This window comes from Phalacrocorax aristotelis, chromosome Z, assembly GCF_949628215.1.
Source record: "Phalacrocorax aristotelis chromosome Z, bGulAri2.1, whole genome shotgun sequence".
Taxonomy (NCBI): Eukaryota; Metazoa; Chordata; class Aves; order Suliformes; family Phalacrocoracidae; genus Phalacrocorax; species Phalacrocorax aristotelis.
The window spans coordinates 587,313-607,256 of NC_134311.1; the positions used below are offsets into that span (position 1 = coordinate 587,313).

The following is a 19,944-nucleotide window of genomic DNA, read 5'->3' on the forward strand; positions in this document are numbered from 1 at the left end:
CCTTCGGAAGCACAGGAGGAGCTGAATTTTACCCCCCTGCCCTAAAGCTGCAGTTAGCGACACCGGGAGGGTTGATCAATCTCTGACACTTGACGCTTTCCATTACTAATATTGCTTAAATGGCTTATGGAGGCTGGTAGATCTGAGCCCACATTTGCATCTGGAATATCTGAAAATATGTACAAACAACGCGGTGTCAGTCTCTTGAAAGGAATTTTAGGCCCTGCACACAGAGCTCTCTCAGAAAGATTGAAAACCAGTTGCCTGGCAGAAATTTGATGAACATGGTTGCGTGTTACAGTGAGACAGACTTTGGCTGCACAGCCTGTTTTTGCTCTGCTCACGCTGCAAAGATTGGGGAATTAATTTTTTTTTTTCCACATAATGTGTATGTCAAGTAGCTGCAGAGAAAATATATTAATAAGCAGTCTTACGTTCTTACTTGGGAGCCTTTTCTGAGCTCCCTACTAGCTCAGAAATATGGGCACAGAGCACTGAGTGGACACGCTTAAGCTGCTGAGAGCATGCAGCTCGGTGGGCTTGAAAGGCTCACAAAGTCGAGGACTGCTCTGTACAGAAAGGATGTGCCCGATCAGGGAAGTTTCGGGCAGTTGTTGCAGGTAGGCACAGGGTTTATTTTTCGTGTGGCCATGAAAAATTCACAAGATACAAAGAAGTGCATGGCCGGCAGGGTGCCTCGCGCACTGAGCTCCCTGACAGTGCAGCGCAGAGGTCTCGTTCTTGGTCTCCAGCCCTCAATGGGTAAGATACGACTTCGTCTCTTAGCAGCACATCAAGGCTTTTTTTTATTAAAAGGGGAGACTTACGGGGCCGGGGATGTCAGCTGCGGTGTATTGTTGCAATGGTACCAAAGCCAGTTGCTCCTGTGTGATTTATATGTGAAGAAATCTGGCAGATTTCTGTCTGTTTAGGGATCCAGTCCTTCAGTTTTCTCAGTGTGGCTTCAGCAGAGCTGCTGGTGTTGGTAAAGGTGGCTGTGCCTGAGGAAAGGCCACAGGACTGGCCACGGAAACCAACCCCCGCACCAGCTGGACCCCTCCAGAGCATGGGCAGCTCCCTTTCCCATGAAATTTGTGATAGGAACTACTAAAAACATAATGTTAAGAAGAATATGTTTTGAAAAATATTAACTATTAAAACCATAATATGCATATTAAAACCATAAGGTGGGAAAAAGATATGCTGGCATATATATTCCGGAGGTGCAAATAAAACACAATGCCTAGCTTTCATTTCACGATGAAACAGAAACAAGCCATAGATATTGATAACAGAGAATTTCTATAGAAACAGTAATTTACTACAAAAGAGTCCAGCGCAAAAAGTGGTCTTTGGTGTGATTTGTTTCTATTATTGCCAGTACCACTGATTAATAACACACATTTTCAGTTAATTTTGGATCCCGGCATACCCTTTAATCTTGCATTGTTTCTTTTGTCTTGCTATTACAGAAAAATACATATTGTAGCCCGAGGCCCAATTCCAATTACTATAAGTTAATCTATTAGGTGATAAAGCACTACATAGGCAGAAAATGTGTATATGGAAGTGAAGATGTATCTCAGGATTTGCTGGGGTTTGGTTACCTTGAAATTATGTTCTCTATAAATCTCAAAGCATGTTCTCTGTCTATTTGTGATAACTAAGGCTTTGTTTTGGATGCTGTCCCAGGTATTATGAAACCGGGAGTATTAAGCCTGGAGTGATTGGAGGATCAAAACCAAAGGTCGCCACACCCAAAGTCGTTGAAAAAATCGCAGAATACAAACGCCAAAATCCCACCATGTTTGCCTGGGAGATCAGGGATAGACTCCTTGCTGAGCGAGTGTGTGACAACGACACCGTGCCCAGCGTCAGCTCGATTAACAGGTAAAGATCTGTCTGGTCCTGGGGAGGGACACTGCTCAGAAGCGCTGTCACTGAATCCCCATTTGCTAGTACGGCTGGCTGTTTTGGGCTGTTTGCACGAAACGCAGCTTGCGTGTGTTTCCACGGTGCATTTGGGGCAGGGGAGCAGCCGTGGGGTTGCCTCGGTGGCCAAAGCATCACAGATTATGAGCATTCCCTAGGAGGGGGCAGGTTCTGCTGCTGGCCTTTGCTGCCTTCCCCAGTCCGTGAGCCGCAGTCTTCGCGGGTGACGATCCTGCCTCTTTGCTCCGAATGAGGCCTCAGGGCTGCTCGAGGGGGAGGTGGTTCAGCGGGGTGTGCTCCCCGTGGGAGGAAAGGTCAGATGGCTGCCGAGTGGGGCAGCAGTCGTCTGGGAAAAGGGGGGGCCCAGGCGCCTGGGAGAGGGGACCCCAGGCACAGGTCTAAGGAACCACTTCTGTCTTCCTGACGCCTGCTCCGTCTTGCTGAAGTTGGCCCAGAATGGTGCTGGGTGCTCCCTGCTAGTGTCAGTGTAGATGTCACCAGGGGAATTCGGTCAGTAGCTTCAGAGTGCCTCAGCCCTCTGCTTGTTACACGGATGCACTTACGTGGCCGTGAATTGCTTTTGAAAAAAATGCAGGAGAATCTAATTTAGAGCCCACATTTGGGAGTTTTGCCCCAGCCTTGCCAGGCAGGACTGGGCTCACAGAGGGGTCTGGAGCTGTACTAACCTCCCGCCATCTCAGTCACACCTTCTGTACTTCCCTGCTTCCTTCTGAGTTGAAGGATGTCTAAAGCTGGTGGTCAAAAACCCCAGTGAAATACTCCGTTCCGCCTTTCGCCCTGCCAGACTGATAATAAGGGATTAATACTTCGAAGGCAGAGCGCTAGGGCAGCCTCATACACATCCACACCCCTGGCAAGCAGGGTCCTTTCATTTTCGCTCAGGAAAATGTGCTCCGTACCCTGCTTCGACCTCACCATGCTAGTGAGATGGTTTTCACTTGTGTGATTGCATGCAAATTCTTTGAATGCAGCTAGCTATAAAGTCCCATCTGTGTCCATGGACGTGAAATAAATTGATGCAATATTCTTTTATTGGCTATCCCAACCTGATTTGCATTCATGGAGTTGCCGCTTGAGTAGCCGGAGCGGCTTCCCCAGCGTTAGCGGAGAGTGGTGTCTGCCTTGCCGAACTGAACGTTGAGTCATATGTTTGCATGTTTAAGAGCAAAAATGGGTCAGTTCACGCACAGCCTTTGCTGCTGCCTGGGAGCCCCTGAGTTGCTGAGACTCTAGAGCAGCATTCAAGAACCCTACGGACACGGCATTTTCAGTTTTAGGAAGGATTCAAGAAAACATATGGACACCAGGAAAACTGAAGGAAAATCCCACTCTGACTGTCCTCAAGTAACTGAGGGCAAACTCTGCTTCCATAACAGCCAGCTCGAGCCCTGCCACGTGAGAGGCATTACTGCTGTGAGCAGTCCTGTGTTTGTGTAGTAGGACGTCAAGCACCCTCCAAAAACCTACCAAAGCGGCAGTCATAGCTCTAGAAAAATGAGAGACTAAGCGGCTTGCAGTCGTGTTTTGAGCCAGTTTCCACACTCTACCTCTGGCTGTGTCCCTGTGTCTTTCCACACCCCCACTACATTGCATCAGAAACCCATTTCATGATCCAGCACCAAGTTTTTTGGGTGGAATTCTCATTCTTTCTCATCTGCTTGTGGCTGTGGCTAAGATCTTTTCCATCACTTGAAGGTGTGAAATCGCTTTTTAAAAACAAGGCAAGCTTTTTGAGTCAGTCAGTTTACTCAGAGAATTGTTTCTGCCAGCCTAGGAGCACATCCTGAAAACCCACACCAAACTATCATGACAGGAAACCTGGAATTCACATCAAACCACTTGCCTTTAATGCTAAATCCTCCCACTTCCACGCTGTAGTCTGTGGGATTTATCCTCGTATTTAAAATTAAGTGTGTACGTCAAGGCTTTGCTGGTAGTGGCGTCACACGGCGAGGATGCAAACCCCTGCTCTGACGGCACGGTGCCCTTATTCACCACTGCGGTGCAGGTCGGGTGCTGCCCTGTCGCTGCAGTCCCGAACCCACCCGAAATCATGCACTGTGGTTCCCGTCCTGCTGCAGGGAGGGTGAAGCTGAGCAGCTGGCATTCCTGCACAGGGGAGGATGGCGATTCTGCGCGGCTCCCCCCATCCCTGCCTCTGCATGGAGAGAGGGAATCCCGCGGGGGGCCGTGCCAGTCCCTTCAGGGGAGATGTCGCTGCTCTCGGGGAACAGCGGGGCCGCTGGGACAGGCTGCTTGGCCCATCCCCGCTGCCGAGGGTGCCTTTTAGCAGATGAATTTGAGGTGCTGCCCCCGTATATGAGTGAATAATAACTATTATTATTAATTAATAACATTAATTAATATTAATAATAGGCCACTCTTCCGCAGCAGGAGCAACTCTGTGTGATTAAGGCTTAATTAATCATTGCGATTGGTTTTGCTCAAATAAGCTGAGAGCTGCCCAGCTGCTTTGAAGTGCTCCAGTCCTCTATCCCTCCAGAGATGAAGACATTTACGTGCCAGGAGGACCCGGACACCCTTCCCTCGCCACGCTGGCGAGAAGGCCTTGTGCAGGGTGTTATTTCCAGTCTTCCTCAGGGTCCCAGGTCTTCGGCTGCCCTCCCCCGCTGGAGCTTCTTGCACAACTCCCTCTGACCCCAGCGCCACACGGGCTGCTCTGTCCTGTGGCCGGGAGCTTGCTGCTGGGGACCCATCCACGGAAGATGTCCAACATCCAGCAGCTTCACTCTGGGGCTGGCAGCCGGGAGCTGGCTTACTAACAGACCAAGCCACCGCCAGCCTCCATCAGAGCCTGCAGAGGGGTAGGAGGGGAGGGGGATGGCAGTGTGTCCTCTCCTGGGACGGGGCCAGGCGTCACAGGTGGTGGTTCCTGTACCAGCTCACGGCGTGACTTTTCAAGCAAGCAGCTGCTGTTTGTTCCCGTGAACGCATCCCCACGACTGCTCCGTCTCACACCTCCCCTCCTTTCCCCTCTTTCAACTTTGCGGCAGGCAGAAATAGGGGAAGAGTTTGTTAGGTAAAGAGAGCAGAGGCGCTTCTGCAGCGTGGCCACTGCATGAAGAGTGCATTGGGTGGGGAGGTGTGCGGTGAGCGAGCAGAGTGCCTCCTTCCAGCCCGTCTGATTCCGCTGCAGTCGTGGCAGCACTGTTACCTCCAGAGGCGATTCAGTCCCTGCGGTTGCTTTTTCCACAGTGCATCGGCAGGTGAGCACTTGGTAGAGCATCTCCCCATCTTTTCTCAGCAGCTGCCCTCTGTCTTGCAACACAACACATGTCATCTAATTTTTCTGCATCTCTGAATTTTTCCTCATTGCCCTCAGTGTAAATCAGAGCAGAGGCTGTTCCCGGCAATGACAATTACTTGTTCAGCTTTTAAGATCAGCATTTAATGTAACACATTTTTGTTTTAATATTAATTTGATGAAGCAGGTCCTTTTCTGTGTTATCCAAGCTCTCCAGCTGTGTGAGTACTGTACCCGGGGTGGTCTAGGGACAGCCTTGCAAATGTGTCCCAGCCCCCAAGGGTGCGTATCACAGCTGCTGGGATGACTGGACCCAGAAGTGCCCAGCTCCCTGAGGAGGGGGTGCTGGGCCCAGCAGGTCCCCTAATAGCAATGGATGTCTCTTTCCTGGGCGGTGGGACTAGACCCTCAAGGGACCGAAGCACCAAACACTGCAGCACCCCAAGAGGCGTGTAGGCGTCAGTCACCCGAATGCCCATAATGGTAGGGGCTGGAGGCAAAGACACGGTCCTGGGCTCACCCACCAAACTTAAGGTGAATGACGAGGGGATAATGCGCAGGAGGGTGTTTTCGTATTGATGTAGGTGTCCGGAACTGAAAAATCAGTGTCTGATGCCCCCTGCAATTGCATGCTTAATGCTAAGGAGTCATTTCTTTCCAACTGTGCACAGGATCATACGGACGAAGGTGCAGCAGCCACCCAATCAGCAGGTTCCAGCCTCCAGTCACAGCATAGGTAAGGAAAACTTTTTTCTTTCTAATATAAAAAAAATAGCATAATGGATTACAAATATTCTAAAGAACTTTTAATCATTCTTATGGACAGATAATTCTGCATAAAACACTTCAGCACACGTGCTAATGCGCCTTCTTTGTCATTCTCCAAGGGCTGAACATAGTAAATGAATTTTATAAATACTGCTAAAAGGTTTTGAATTTTACTGATTATTATGATAAATAGCTTTCACCATGAGACAGAAAATTGAAATCTAAACCAAAAAACCCCCACTAATGGGGGTCTATAGAATGTCAGATAATTAAAGTAATAAATCAAGAAAGGGATACTTATTCATAACATTTTCTGCATCATTAGTCAGTAAGTAGTTTTGAATGTGTTTTTTTCATCTATCAACCATCCCTTCCATAATTCTTTGTGCACTTGCAGTCTTGAGTGAAGAGGTAGCAAAACTTTCCAAACTTTAATTCAGCTGCAGACCAGCGATGCTGCGCCCTGAGGCAGGCGATGCTGGCCGAGGGGGTCCCTGGGAGGGGCGTCCCAGCTGGTGAGGCATCCTCAGCCTGGCGGTGAGGCTGACGGTGTCGCTCTGCGGTACCGCCGCCGGCACGGAGGGCTCAGTCAGGGCTCAGGGCTGCTTTCTTTTTGTCCTTATTCCGCAAAAACTGTAGGCAGAAGGGAGAGGAGGTGGGGATCCCTGTTCCTCTCTGCCTTCATACTCTCACCTGTGGAACAGGGAAATGCTTGCTGACCCCTCTCGGCGCGGGTGGGCTGGCACCACGAGGCGGGGTGGGCGCAGAGCTGTGTGAACTCTGCGGGCTCGTCAGAGAGATCACGCCGCAGCCCCGTGCCCTGAGCCTTTCTCTCCAGGAGACGCCAAACAGTCTCAGAGGCAGAGAAGCATCCCTCAGTTTGCTGTGGTGGCTTAAGTGCTGCCTGCCCTTGCGGGAAAGAAAGCAGAGAAGTCTTGTTTCTCAGGGCTTGGGGTGGGTAGAGGCAGGAGAGATTCCCAACACGGTTTGCTCTGAGTGGCTGGTGGCTGGGGGTCTTGGGTGTGGTCCTGCAGAGGAACCACCATGCTCAGGGGCTGCATGGTGCTTTGTGGGTGTCATGGTTTTAGCTGGGATAGAGTTAATTTTCTTCACTCTAACTGGTATAGTGCTGTGCTTTGAACTTAGCATGGAAAACAATGTTGAGATAACACACAGATGTTTTGGGCTGTTGCTGGGCAGCGCTTGTACTAGTCAAGGACATTTCTAGCCTCCCATGCTCTGCTGGGTGCACAAGAAGCGGGGAGGGGAGGGGGCACAGCTAAGAGAGCGGATCTGAACTGGCCAAAGGGATATTCCATATCATGTAACGTCATGCCCAGTATGTTACTGGGGAGAGCTGGCTGGGGGAGGGGGGCAGCAATTGTGGCTTGGGGACGGGCAGCTTCGGTTGACAGGTGGTGAGCGGCAGTATCGTTCATGTTTCTGTGTTCTTTTTTTTCCTTTTTTTTTCCTTTCCCTTCCTTTTCCATTTTATTATATTAACATTATTGTCATTATTATCATAATCATTATTATTATTGTTGTTTTATTGTAATAATTAAACTGTGCTTATCTCAACCCACAAGTTCTTTTGCTCGTCCGATTCTCTCCCCCATCCCACAGGGGTGGGGGGGAGTGAGCGAGCGGCTGCGTGGTGTTCAGTTGCCAGCTGAGGCTGAACCACGACAGTCCACGACATGGGGAGATGCCAGCACAGGCTCATCCTGTGAGCAGACGGAGGTGGCGGCAGTGCTGCCTTCTCTGCCTGCTTGCCTGCAGCCTTGGACTCCCACAGCATCACGCGGACTGTGTCTGCAGCCCTGGCCGACATCTCCAGGCTCGTGTTGGCTGTGACGAATGGTGCCTGTGGCTGGACACAGGCAGCACCCTTTCTTGAGGGCCCTGTTAAAGCAAAGTGGTTTTAATTCATATTTTGGGTAGCCTCAGGGCCTTTCAGCCATGTGGCCCACGGCTGGCTCTCCCTGGGCGCCTGGGCAACCCCAGTTGTCTGGGGGTCTTCAATGGCTGGAGGCTGGTGGCTTGGGCCAGCAGGACGCTGGCAGCAAACCAAGCACCCGAGGTTCCTGAGCCGGGGGGCTGGCAGCCTGCCCCGGGACCTCGCTGGGGAGCCTGTCTGGGGAGGCTCCTCCCTCTGCATGGTGGTGCCCCCAGCCAGCTCCTTCCACCTTGCTGGTGACATGGGCTGGTGTGTCGCCTGATGGAGTCCGCTGGCCCGAGCAATGCGCCTGTCCTCCATGCCTTGCTCAGGACCAGGCGACCGACCGCCAAGGGAAGGGCATCCCCCCTCGTGGAGTGCACGGCCCTGGCCCCTCGTGGTGTAGGCGAGGGGTGGCCGTGTCGCTGCTGCCACCCCTGCCGAGGGCTGCGGTGGCATGCCGCTGGGCTGGGCTGAGCTGGGTGGAGGTCCTTCCCCAGCTGGAAGGGCTGCGGTGGCTGGCAGAACCCCAGCCCGCCTTGGTCATGCTGTGAGGGGCCGGTGGGTTTTGGGTAGGCTGGCATTCGCGTTGCCCTGCCCGCTGACTGCCCGGCCTTGCCTTGCAGCCTCCACGGGGTCTGTGACCCAGGTGTCCTCAGTCAGCACCGACTCCGCCGGCTCGTCCTACTCCATCAGCGGGATCCTGGGAATCGCCTCCCCCGGCACCGAGAGCAACAAGCGCAAGCGGGACGAAGGTAGTGGGAGCTGTTTTCTGTTTGGGGGTGCGTGCTGACGCGTGGCGGGGAGGGGCGGGGCAGGGCCGGCGCGGATGCTGCGTGCATGCCATGTGATGGAGCTGCGGATGACCCTCATTGCCGGCAGGTGTGGTGGGGTTTGCTCCCACTTTGGCAGGCCTTTGCCAAGGTCACAGCCCACCCGGGGACCCGTGGTGTGACCTGGTGGCCAGAGGAAGGACCACTTCGAGGAGCAGGGGCTTGCCTGGGTGTTTCAGAAAGCACTGGCGGTGTTCCACAGTTTTTCACCAGACCCTCCTCCTGACCGGGCAACATTTCCCTCCCGCCAGTGACAAGGGGAAGAGTCACCACTATGTTGACACTGTGGCCACCTGAAATATAAAACGTCAGAGACATAAAATTAACAGCAGAGCTGTCTGCAATGCTGCGTCTCTGCAGCCCCACGCAGTGCCGGGGGCTTTTATTGGCCCAGGGCATGGAAACGAGCACGGTCTGGTTGGGGTTGGACATTGCTGGTGCTCCTCAGATCTGCTGCAGTGTTTATGGTCCTGTTTCATTCTGTGTCCTGGGCACTTTTGTAATGAAAACACTGCTTTGGAGAGAAGGACGTTGGGGATAGAGTGGAAGGGGAGAAAATCTGCACTGGCATCTTACAAAAGTGCCTTTAATCTAGAGCATCCCTTTCATTTAGGAAGAGCTTTCAGAGGAGTTGAGGCCAAGGCTGCAGACGCAGGTGTGTAGCAGAGCCTTAGCAGCGATGCTGTGGTTGTGGCTGTGGAGGGCACCTGGAGGAGGGGTGGCTGCCGTCCTGCCCGGCAGCAGCAGGTCGGGCTCCTGCCCCTTGCCATGGGGCACCCATTGTCCGTGGCTCCTGCGGCGCCCATGCGGGTCCGGTGCCGCCCTGCCGCCAGCACAGGTGGGCATCCCTGTGCCTCCTGCTGCCCCCCGCTGCGCCGCCCCGCGGGGGTGGAGGGGTGGGTGGGTGGCAGAAGCTGTAGTGGCATTAACCCCTGGCAAAACCCAGCCAAAATCACGTGAGGAGCCTGGTGCCCGAGCTACGCCAGCAGGGTCAGGTGTCTACGATGCGCAGGTGGAAACGCCCGGTCGGGTTGCAGAGTAGTGCTCGGGTTGCTGAAACCGGGGGAAGAACTGCGAGAGGTTTGTGCGGCCAGTGTCAGCCCTGTGGGCACTGGTCGATGCGGGAGTGTAAAACTCCCTGTGTTCAGGTACTTTCCCAACGTCCTGTTGTTGGTTAACTCTGATCGTACATCTGATTTTTTTCCAAACCAAGGCCACAAGCGCATAGATAAATATATGCATTAAAGCAGGTAGGGTAGAAATTTTGTATTTTATCAGCCATGTTAGGAGAGGCCACCTGTGTGGAAACCACACGGCTCTGTCACAGCCCTGTCCCGAAGCACCAGTTCTTGGGTGCCTGTAATGAAGAAGGATCTCTGGTTTAAAGCAGAGAAGAATCTCTGGCTAAGAAACAAGAAGCTCGTGCAATTGTAGAGAAAAGATTTAAATGTTTCCTTGGAAAGATAAGCAGCAGAGCTGAGACATTCCCCAGCTTTTGCCAGTTCACATTTAGAGGAGAGGCCATGATTTCTAAAACAACCCCCATCATTTTGGCAGGATGAGTTACGATTTTCAAGCTCGCAAGCTGGACAGTAATGCTGTCCTCAGCAGACCATTTAAACTGCTTCTATAATAGTCTCAGGGCTGCAGATTTGGAAAGGCATAAAGAGATATTTCAACGTCTTTGTGTGTTGGAGGGGATCCCCGGGAGCATCCATAACCCCACCCCATCCTGCTCATCCCTCTGCACAGGTGGGTGTGAGGTCCCCGCAGAGGCGTCCCAAGGCTCTGCACTGCAGGTGTCAGGGAGGTGGATCATGTATGCTAGCCTCTAACGTGGAGAGGAGAAGCATGTCATCTAATTATGGCCTGTATCATGATGCAGATGCACAAGGGGGCAGAGTTAACTTTGCCATTTCCTGACTTCGGAGAGCTGGAGACAGACTACCTCCGTACGGAGCCCCTCACACCATGCCTTCTGCCATGTCGCACCATTTCCCGGCAGCTGCTGCAAGGTGTGTGCCTGCTGCTCTCCCTCCCTGTGTGCATCTCCTGGGGCTGCAGGCTGCGCAGCACTCGTCCGGTGGTCCCAGCTCCCCTCGGCCGGGGAGCAGCGCGGGGTGGACTCGCCCCTCCAGCTTCCCGCTGCATTGAGCGCTCAGTGTGATTCATTACCCGGTTTTGTTCTCCTCACTCTTGACATTTTTTTAGCAGATGTCACCAGTCTTTAACCCAGTGGGGAGCTTGCTGGGTAGCAACAGGGGCAAACCAAATCAGACAGTCTTTATTGGTTTATATAGCTGAAGGTGTCATTTTTTTCCCTGTTGTAATATGGACTTGGAGCAGATGTGCCTTCGTGGGGGATCGGTTGCTTTCACTTGTGGTTAAAGGACATGCTACTGGAGACTGACACAAGAAGCAGGCTGTTCCGTAACGAGGCAGAGAGATACAGGCAGCTGCCTCGGCATCAAGCAGTGGAGGCTGCTGGGCAGTGATCTCGCTGCTTTGCTTGCGGATTGCCTCCTTCGAGCTCTGTGGCTGCACGTTCCTGGCCCTGCAGCTGGGGAAAAAGCTGTAGAGGAGGAGGTGGGTGGCAGGGACGCGCCAAATGATCTTGCTGGGCCGCCTTCTAGTGAACGGGGTGTGTTTCAGGGAAGCCAAGGGTGGGCAGTGAGACTGCAAGTCAGGGTGGGCTGAATGCTCCATCCAGAGCTTGCAGCGGGTGGCAGCGCAGGGACTGGCTTCGCTCCGCTGCTTACAGCTAGTCGGGTGGCTGGTGGTGGTCCTGCAGTGGGACACCTGACAAGGCCTGCATTTTTGGGAAGTGCTGAGCATCCCCTGTCCGGAAGTCAAAGATTTCTGAAGTGGGATGAAACAACCCTTTCTGCTGTGGGAGGAGGGCGAAAGGGAGCTGTGTTCCCAGGCAGGCGCACAGAATCTGGGCCAGAGATGGCGTGCAGGGCACGTTTTGGGGATGAGGGACGTCGCTGGGCTGCAAGTGCTCTGGAGGAGCCTCTGAGGATCCTGTGAAAGGACAGGGTAGGAAGGGCTAAAGCAGGGAAGGCGGACCCCACCCCTCCTTCTCCAATTCTGTCCTCTCTCCCCTGGTTTCTGTCCTGCACCCTGCAGAGATCTGCAGGTGTGGGAGAGCCGGCAGAAGTCCTTTAGCCCGGCAGACGCTCCTGGCACGTTTGTGCCGCCCCATCTGACAGTGATCCAAAGCAGGCACGTGTGCCAGGGGCGTGGGACACGGCTCTCGCCTGGGGCCTTCTCAAGAGCTGGTGGTGTCCGTGCAGGAGAGCAGCGTCTCTCCGTCAAAGCCAAGGCGAAGCCCAGGAGTCCTGCTTCTGTGAGACCTATGTGCTCTGTGAGGCAGGCTGTGTGTGCTGCCTCCCTACAACTGCGCTCATCGCCCCGGGGCCAGGCGAGCGCGTGAGGGGTGATGCTGGCTGCTGTTGGGACGAGCTTGGTGGAGAAGCGCCGTCATGTGCAGAGCCCTTGTGCAGAGCCCTCTGCTTGCCAGCGCGCGAGGGCTCGGGCTGCTTGGGCTGAGCACGTCGCGTCTGCGCGCGAGCCGTGCCTTTGGCACGGGCAGCTGCTCTCAGGGCTGGCCTGGGGGCCGCGGAGGAGGCTCAGTTCCCATATCCTTGCAGAGGGCTGTGACTGGCTCTCACTGGATTTATGAACAGGGCTTGGAAGAGTTATGTGAATCTCTGTTCTCATACTTCCTTGCTTTATGCGAAACGCAAACCATTTCCCGACGTGGGAATGATGACCTTTGGAGCAAACGCTGTGTATTGTGTTGGGAAACTTTGTGCCTGGTTGTGAGCTTCTACCAACCACCTGGTTCTGCAGCTGTAGACATTTACATGCTTTTAGCAGCTTAGCCCTGTCCAAGACCAGCAGCCTGAATATGCTGGAATATGCTCACGCCCTCACTTTGACACTGAAACATGCAGAAATCTCTGATACTGGCAGCTAATAGGAGCAGTTTGCAAACATGAGCAGTGGCCAAGCCAGACTGAAATCTGTTTGCATGTAGTCGTTGCTCTGTTAAACCCAGGATGCCCGTTGTGTCACCAACACTACATCTTTGCTGCTGAACTAGGGGCCGTTGGTGCACGGGCAGAACCTCCCGCTGGCCCATCCTGCTGTGGTTAGCACTGCCCTGGCATGGTTTTGGCCTGTGCAAGCTGGCATCCTCTCAGCCAGCGTGTGCCGACGCAGGCATCGGCACGGGGCAGGCGACACTCCGCCGCTGAGCTCAGGCACGGCGGCGGTGCGGGGACCCGCGCTGCGCTAGGCCAGGCAGCCTGCCTTCTGCCCTCGCTTGGGGGCAGATGGCTAGAGCAACAGGCTACGTGCAGCAAGGAGCGCCTTACTGCAAACCGTTGGCTCAGCCCCGGCCGCCGCCAGGAAACGCCGTCGGAAGCCAGTCGAGCAGGACACCCTCAGCAAAGCACCGTGCAGGATGCAAGTGTCTGCTACCCGCCCACCCCTTCTTGCTGCAGAAGAGGTTTAGCAGATTTAAATACCTGCACCGAACAGCTGCACAGACCGTATCTCAAATTCGCTGGTATAGTCTTCTATGGAGGCATTGGGGGAATTGAAACCAGCATAACAGGAGACCTTCACTTGTACAAGTTGTTTTGTTTCTATTCTCGCCAACCATAACCCTACGTTGCTGTCAGCATCTGGTGTGATGATGTAGGTGCTTGTGCTTTGTTTCCTCAACCGAAGTCTTTGAAAAATGCCTTTTCTTTAGACACAGTCTTGGTATATTTAAAGGCATTTAGGTCACAGCCTTCTGTCTGGGAGGATAAGTCTCCAAGAGGGGCAGGAACACTAACGGGAATGAGCAGGAAGTGGGGGTGGGTGCAAACCAATGCCTTAAAAACCTTCTGATGTTATAATCGCCGTGTTTTCACACAGGGATGCCCCAGGTTAGGCACGTCTGGGCATCCAAGCAGCACCAACCTCTGCAGCTGGCTGAATCTGCTGAGCGCATTTCCGACGGTGCCAGCGCTGCAGCGGCTGCAGCAGGCGCCTGCCTGTGACAACGGCCGACCAAGAGCCTTGCACTGACAAGTGCAACACGAGCTCACCGTGTCAGTGACACATCTGGGGGGAGAGAGACCATGCTTGCAGAGCAAGCATGACTAAACACGAACGAGGACTAACAATACAGACAGTATTTCTGCACTTTGTGTGTTCCTCCGTACCAGGCCCATGAACTGTGTTTTCCCAGCAAGACAGAAATGGGAAGGTACGCTCACAGCTAGGTGGAGACTTGCAAGGCTGGGGGCATAAACGCCTTGGAGGCTGCACGGCAGGTGGTCAGCAACCTCAGAAGGGAGCACAGTGCTGAGTAGGTGCTGCCACGGTCTTCTGTCATCTCCTCTTGTGGCTGAGAGACCATGTGGCTTCCAGGGCACCGACTCTAGGAGGCTGCTGGAAAGGCTTGTAAAGTGTTTCCCCTTTGGTTTAGCTTCTCTTCTTTAAACGTTGGACACCAGAACCGCAGCTGGTACCAGCTCTGCTGAGTGCGGTCAGGTGCAGTGTCTGCAGCCCTGTCCCCACGTGAGCTCTGCCCCGTGACATGCGCGTATTCGTGCGGCACGTGAATCATGTCCAGGGGCATCCTCCTGCTCTGTCTTCCTGCACTGGAGACAAACGTCTGCCCGTTCCACCCTCTTGGTCCCGCTGTCCTGCCTGCCCCTTCCACCCATCCTGCCAGCAGAGACCTCGCACCTTCTCACCGAGCACATGCCGCGGGGACGTCCTGGCTGGGCTGAAGCCCTGGCTGAAGCCTGTGGCTCACGTTGAGGGTTATAAGGACAGCCCTGCCAGCCACAGAGTTAGTCGTGAGCGTGTAAATATCCCTTTCTGGCCACTGCTTTCTGAATCTTCCTAAACACAAAGTAGACCTAATTGTAGCTTCCTTGGCAATGGAGGATCTTTATTCTTCTGTCTCTGAGGGCTGAAATGTGGAATTCCTCTGGTCACTCACGGGCCCCTCTTCCTGGCAGCCAGTGCTGGCAGGGGTCCTGGGTCCCAGCTCTGCGGGTGCTCTCCGGGTGCTGCTTATCCCGGGACACCTCTGCTGTGATGCTGCTCTGGCGTAAAAGCCCTTTTCTCTCCTGGGGTTGGGATCTCCTCCCACTCCAGACTGCCTCCTTGGAGCTTCCTGAGTAGGTTTAGTCACTTTTGGCCTGGGGGCTTGAGCATCTCCATGGCGGAGGACTTGGCTGAATGAGGGTTCACAGCGCTGGCAGGGACCACGGAGCGTTGGGACAGTGGCTGGCAGGGAGTGCGAGAGGTGAAGGGGCTCACGGGCGTGTTTGTATTGTCTGTCCGTGCTCCAGGGCATCAGCAGGAGTAAAATACGCATTGCAGGGGATGGAGTTCAGTGCGGAAATTAACCACAGTTGAGGTCCCATGTTGTCAGAAGTCATTGTAACTCCTCTTGCTCCTGATAAGGACCTGAGCCAGACAGTATGTGGTGGGGGTTGATAATGTCCTCTCCAGCTCTTCCTTGGGGTCTTCTGCACCGTGCAAGTGATGTGCAAAGGACTGAAGCCTTTGGGGATCTGAACAAGGGAAACTATCAAAATCAGAGACTGAGGGGAAAAAAGCAGGAGGTTATGGAGAGAAGAAAATTCACCTGGCAATAGAAACTTGACCTTCATGATGCCGTAGTGCCAATCTCGAAGTCCAGGCAGTGGTGAGTGGGGAAGGGGGACCTGGAGGGACCACCCAGTGAGTGGAGAGGGGGACCTCCTCGTACCGTGCTGCAGGGGTGATGCCTGCCTGGAGCGTGGGGGCATGCTGGTGCAGACCCTGCTGCTGAGTCAGCAACGGGCAGAAAGGGGTGGTGGAAAAGTGCATAAAAAGTCAGAAACTAATCTCTCTGTAGTGCAGGTGGTCACGTGAAATGGTCGGAGTCACCCAAGTCCATGCCGAGGTTGAAGAGAAAGAAACCCCCTCCTGAGTCCCAGGGAAGTGCTGGAGTTCAATCATGTCTAGGCCCTCTCCAGCAGTGCTCTCTCGCTGGCGTTGTCCTTACTCCTGGGGATAACTCCAGGGGCTGTAATGAGATGGAGCCTTTGAAGAGGATGAGGTGTCGCAGGATCAGCAAGTGCTGATTTGAATTTCTCCTGCTGACGCAGATTGTCCTCTGTGTTCAGGGATTCCTTCCCGGTGTTGCAGAGCGGGGCGAGCTGTTTGTCCCATCAGTTTGTTGGCTCCTTGAACGAGATGGTTTTCCCTCACCACACAGACACTGAAATCATCCTTTTGAATGGAGTTTGATCCGGACTTTGCTAGTTACGTTGCAGTGATGGCTTCATCTGTGCTATATCCAATGCAAACTATGGCTTGGTGGTTTTGTTTTTTAAATTTAAATTTAATTGACAACTTTTTTCCTGAGTCGTTGGAAATAATTTCTCACAACACAGGCTTTTGTTTTGTTTCACTCTTCGCATTTACCTTTTCTGCACCTTACACAGGGCATTCTGAATGTGCTGAAGTGGCAGCAGCCTCTGGCCATGCTGGTGACTTGACACCACCAGTGACAGTATCACCCATGGGTGGTGCTGGTTTGACACCAGCAGTGATGGTGTCACCTGTGGATGGTGCTGGGTGTCTGGAGGAGGAGTTTGACTCCCCGAGAGCGTGAGAATAGAACCCTTGGGTGTTCCCAAGAGCCACCCTCTTGGGGTTATTGGTGCTGAGACGGTCATCCTGGATGTTAACAAGTGGAGCTCAGCTGGCACAGGATTTCTCTTTGAGAGAAAAAGAGAATATTTTGACATTCCTCATGAAATTCTAGGGAAAAAAAGGATGAATGCAGGGCAGTTCAGCTCACAGCTACAGCAGCATTATAATAGTGTAGGTTTGCCCTGGGCTTCAGAGAAAGTTCTGCACATCTAAATTCATGAAAATGAAACAAAAAGCCATTTTAGCACCCAAACCAGGCTGTTCTGACATTTGAGGGTGATGCGTTCCCATGAGCGCTGCTGAGGTGGGACGGGGTTTCCGGGGAGGAAAGGGCCAGCCTCTGCCGAGCTGGGTGATGGAGCCCGTGGGCTGAGGTCCTCCGTCGCTGGGACAAATCCTTTCAGCTCTGTAGGACAACAGGAGCATCCCACGCTCTTACAGCCCTCTGTGCGCTTCCCAGCTTCCCTGTGAGCCCCTGAGCTGCGAGTGTGCTGAATGCCTGCGGCTGCCCGCGTCCCTGTGCCCTGGGGTACCAGTGCCAGCAGATCACCTCTTCGGGGTCCCGGTGGGCGTGGGGCATGGCCGGTGGGCAGCAGTGGCTGGCAGGCAGCCATCCCCAAGGGTGGACATCCCCGTGCCTTCGCGCCTGGTGGATTTGCAGGGATGGGGTGCTTCTGCCCCGGCCGTCGGTGATGCTCGCCCGTGGGTGATTTTATGTGTTCACAGCTCTGTGCAGGAGAACTCCCTGCCAGCACAGCTGCCCTTTGCGATGAGCAGGTTACCAGCTGTCTTGTGCGTACGTCAAGCGTGTTTGTCACTTTTCTCCTAATGCAGTCCCTGGGGCCCCTATTTTCAAGAGACCTCTCCTCCAGCTCCGGGGTGAAGCCCTGCTGGTTTGCCACCGGCTTCGGCGGAGTGGGGATTTTCCCGGAGCTATGTTAATGAAGAGCCCAGGCTTCCACCACTCCTCACAGCCCTGCTGTAGCTCCAGCTGTTCTCATCAGGAGCTGTCGAGTGCTCGATGCTTTTCAAGGAATAACCTCTTCATATAGATTTAGCTAAAATCCAGTTTAGGGGTAGATGTTTTGTCAGATTGTCCTGACGGTGCCAGTACTGGGGCTGGCCAGGATTCTTTTTGCGGCAATACGTTTTCCAAAGAAAAAGCAGTTTTTGTGGAAAAGCAGGAGTTGCCAGTGTTGATGGATGTTTGTTATAAATGCCAGCATAAAATAAAATAGAAGGGTCATGAACAAGAGGAATCATTCTGATTTTACTGAGAAATAGGTGGCATCCAGGGGGGAGGAAATACGGGGTTGCAGTTACAGCGTGTGTATGTACATCGGTATCTATACAGGGCATGTATGTACCTACCTCTAATGTCTCTATCACCTACATATATATACAGAGAGAGGTGATAAGAGTTTTGGCTTAGGATGGGTATATTATATTATTTGCAGACTTTCACAATTAGCTTTCCACATCATAAATGGTGATAGTGATCTTTGAGAGGACTGAAGAACAAAACCAAGAAGAGAAAAGGTTGTTGTTTGGGTTTTTGTCAGTGTACTGGTTATTTTTGTGACTTTCCTTTCTAAGGATGCAATCGAGCGAGGTGCTTCTGTGAGAGGAGGATCATGAGCTTTGTGTTGCGATGTGCGACTCTGGATTTTCCCCCTTCTTCCCTGTGTGTAGATCCGTGTCGCTTGGATCTGTCAGAATATGTCCACACTGTTAAAATAAACGCTTCAATTTCAAGAGTGTAAGGGAAGCTCTGGGGGGCTGCGGCCGGCTCAGCATGCCTTACCCTGGAAGAGAGAGATTTGGCCAGTTGTAGATGGTGCTTGGAGAGACACGGGCTATTCCCCTGTGAAAGGTCCAATGCCAAAGCATTAAGTCATTTGGCACTCCCATCGTGGTGGTAACTCTCTGATATCATGCATTTCTGTGTCAGGCTTCCTCTGTGCCCACTGGAAGCAGTAATGGCTTTCCCCTTGCCTCATGCTGTGCTCCCTCTGCGCGCTGGGGCGAATGCCCCTACAGGGGCATGGGTTGGCCAAGGTCTCCGTCCCACCTCCCGAGCCGGCTCTTCTTCCTGGGGGAACAGCAAACTGATTCTCCTGCAGATAATGGCAGGTTAGCTACCTTCTCCATGGTTGCACAAAACGCTAGTACCGGGATTATCGTGCAGGACTGGAACCTGCTTCTGTCGCAGCTAGTGCAAAATTGGATTCGAGCTTACTGGGATTTTAAAGTCAGAATTATTTTCTTGGCTGAAATGACAAACTCCGGAAATCCTGAATGATAGTGGAAAACCACATTTTCTGTTGGCGCTTTGGGAAGAGCCAGAGTTAATATTTTAAACTGTAATTGCTGTTGCTGCCAATCAGGAAGCTCCTGGTGAGCAGGCAGTGCAAAATCAGTGAGACACAGAAAACTGGGGTGTTCTGAGACTGGAAGTTTTCTCCGGTTCCGTTTTTGTCTGTCATGCCTTTCTGTGTACTCTTTGCACAGAGGGTTATTTATTTCTAGCAGCAGTTGTGCAGTATTGACCGAATCCTGTCAATTTTGGCCTCTCCTGGCATTTGTGGCATAGTCCCATTATTTACAAATCTATCCTATTATTCAGCAAACATTGGAAGGAAGTGCAACACAGGCTGTGGGATTATTTGCACCAGACTTGGTGACTGCATTTTGCAGCTTGTGTGGTTTTTAAATAATTGCATGAATGGCTGGTTGTACTGAGTCTGCAGAAGAACTAGGCTCATACCTGCAGGATGTCTATATCATCTGGATGTGGCTAAGTCAAGAAGACCATCTTTATGAATGTGTCATGGTGTAGTGACCAGGATACAGCCAAGCTTGGAGAGAGCTGTAGTACTTACAAAGGACAGTGGTTTACTCACTGTGCACCGTGCTGGAGCACAAAACCCTGGGGCAGGGCTTGCTCTGCCATGGGACTGCAGATGGGAATAGGGGAGGAGGCGTCCTGCGGCACGCGTGCCGTGTCTCCAGAGCAGCCGGCATGCACAGGGCACGTGCACGTGCCCTCAGCCTCTGGTGCTCGGGCTCGGTGCGTGCCCTGTGTCTGCGGAGGCATGGGCTGCCTGTGGGACCCCAGACAACCAGCAGCCCAGGCAGAGCAGCAGCAACCATCATCAGCAATCAGGAGGAGCTTGGAGCAGATGGCAGGACACCCAGATGTGCTGCACAGATAGGCAAATCCCTCTTTTTGTTCATTTTTTGCTTGAGCAGACGGAAAAAGAATACATAGTTGGGAAAATCCAGAGATACGGACTCCCTGCCTGCCCCAATAACACATATATATGTCTGACAGATGAAGTAGTCCACTGGTGTTTTGCGGAATTTCAACAAGAAGATGAATTTTACTTTCTTTTCCCGCTTCATATTCAGTTGGGCTTCTTTTTTGTCTGCGTACCTCTGGACAGTTGTCCCGTGTGGTCTGAGGTTCG

General features: G+C 52.9%; 1 protein-coding gene across 1 annotated transcript in view; it reads left to right on the forward strand.

The window, feature by feature from the left end:
- PAX5 (paired box 5) overlaps positions 1–19,944 on the forward strand; it is a 135,282-nt gene that overhangs the window by 7,134 nt on the left and 108,204 nt on the right. Inside the window, exons 3-5 of the mRNA XM_075079028.1 lie at positions 1,693–1,890; positions 5,890–5,954; positions 8,549–8,677. Coding sequence (XP_074935129.1) covers positions 1,693–1,890; positions 5,890–5,954; positions 8,549–8,677 — 392 coding nt within the window. The remainder of the gene's footprint in view (positions 1–1,692; positions 1,891–5,889; positions 5,955–8,548; positions 8,678–19,944) is intronic.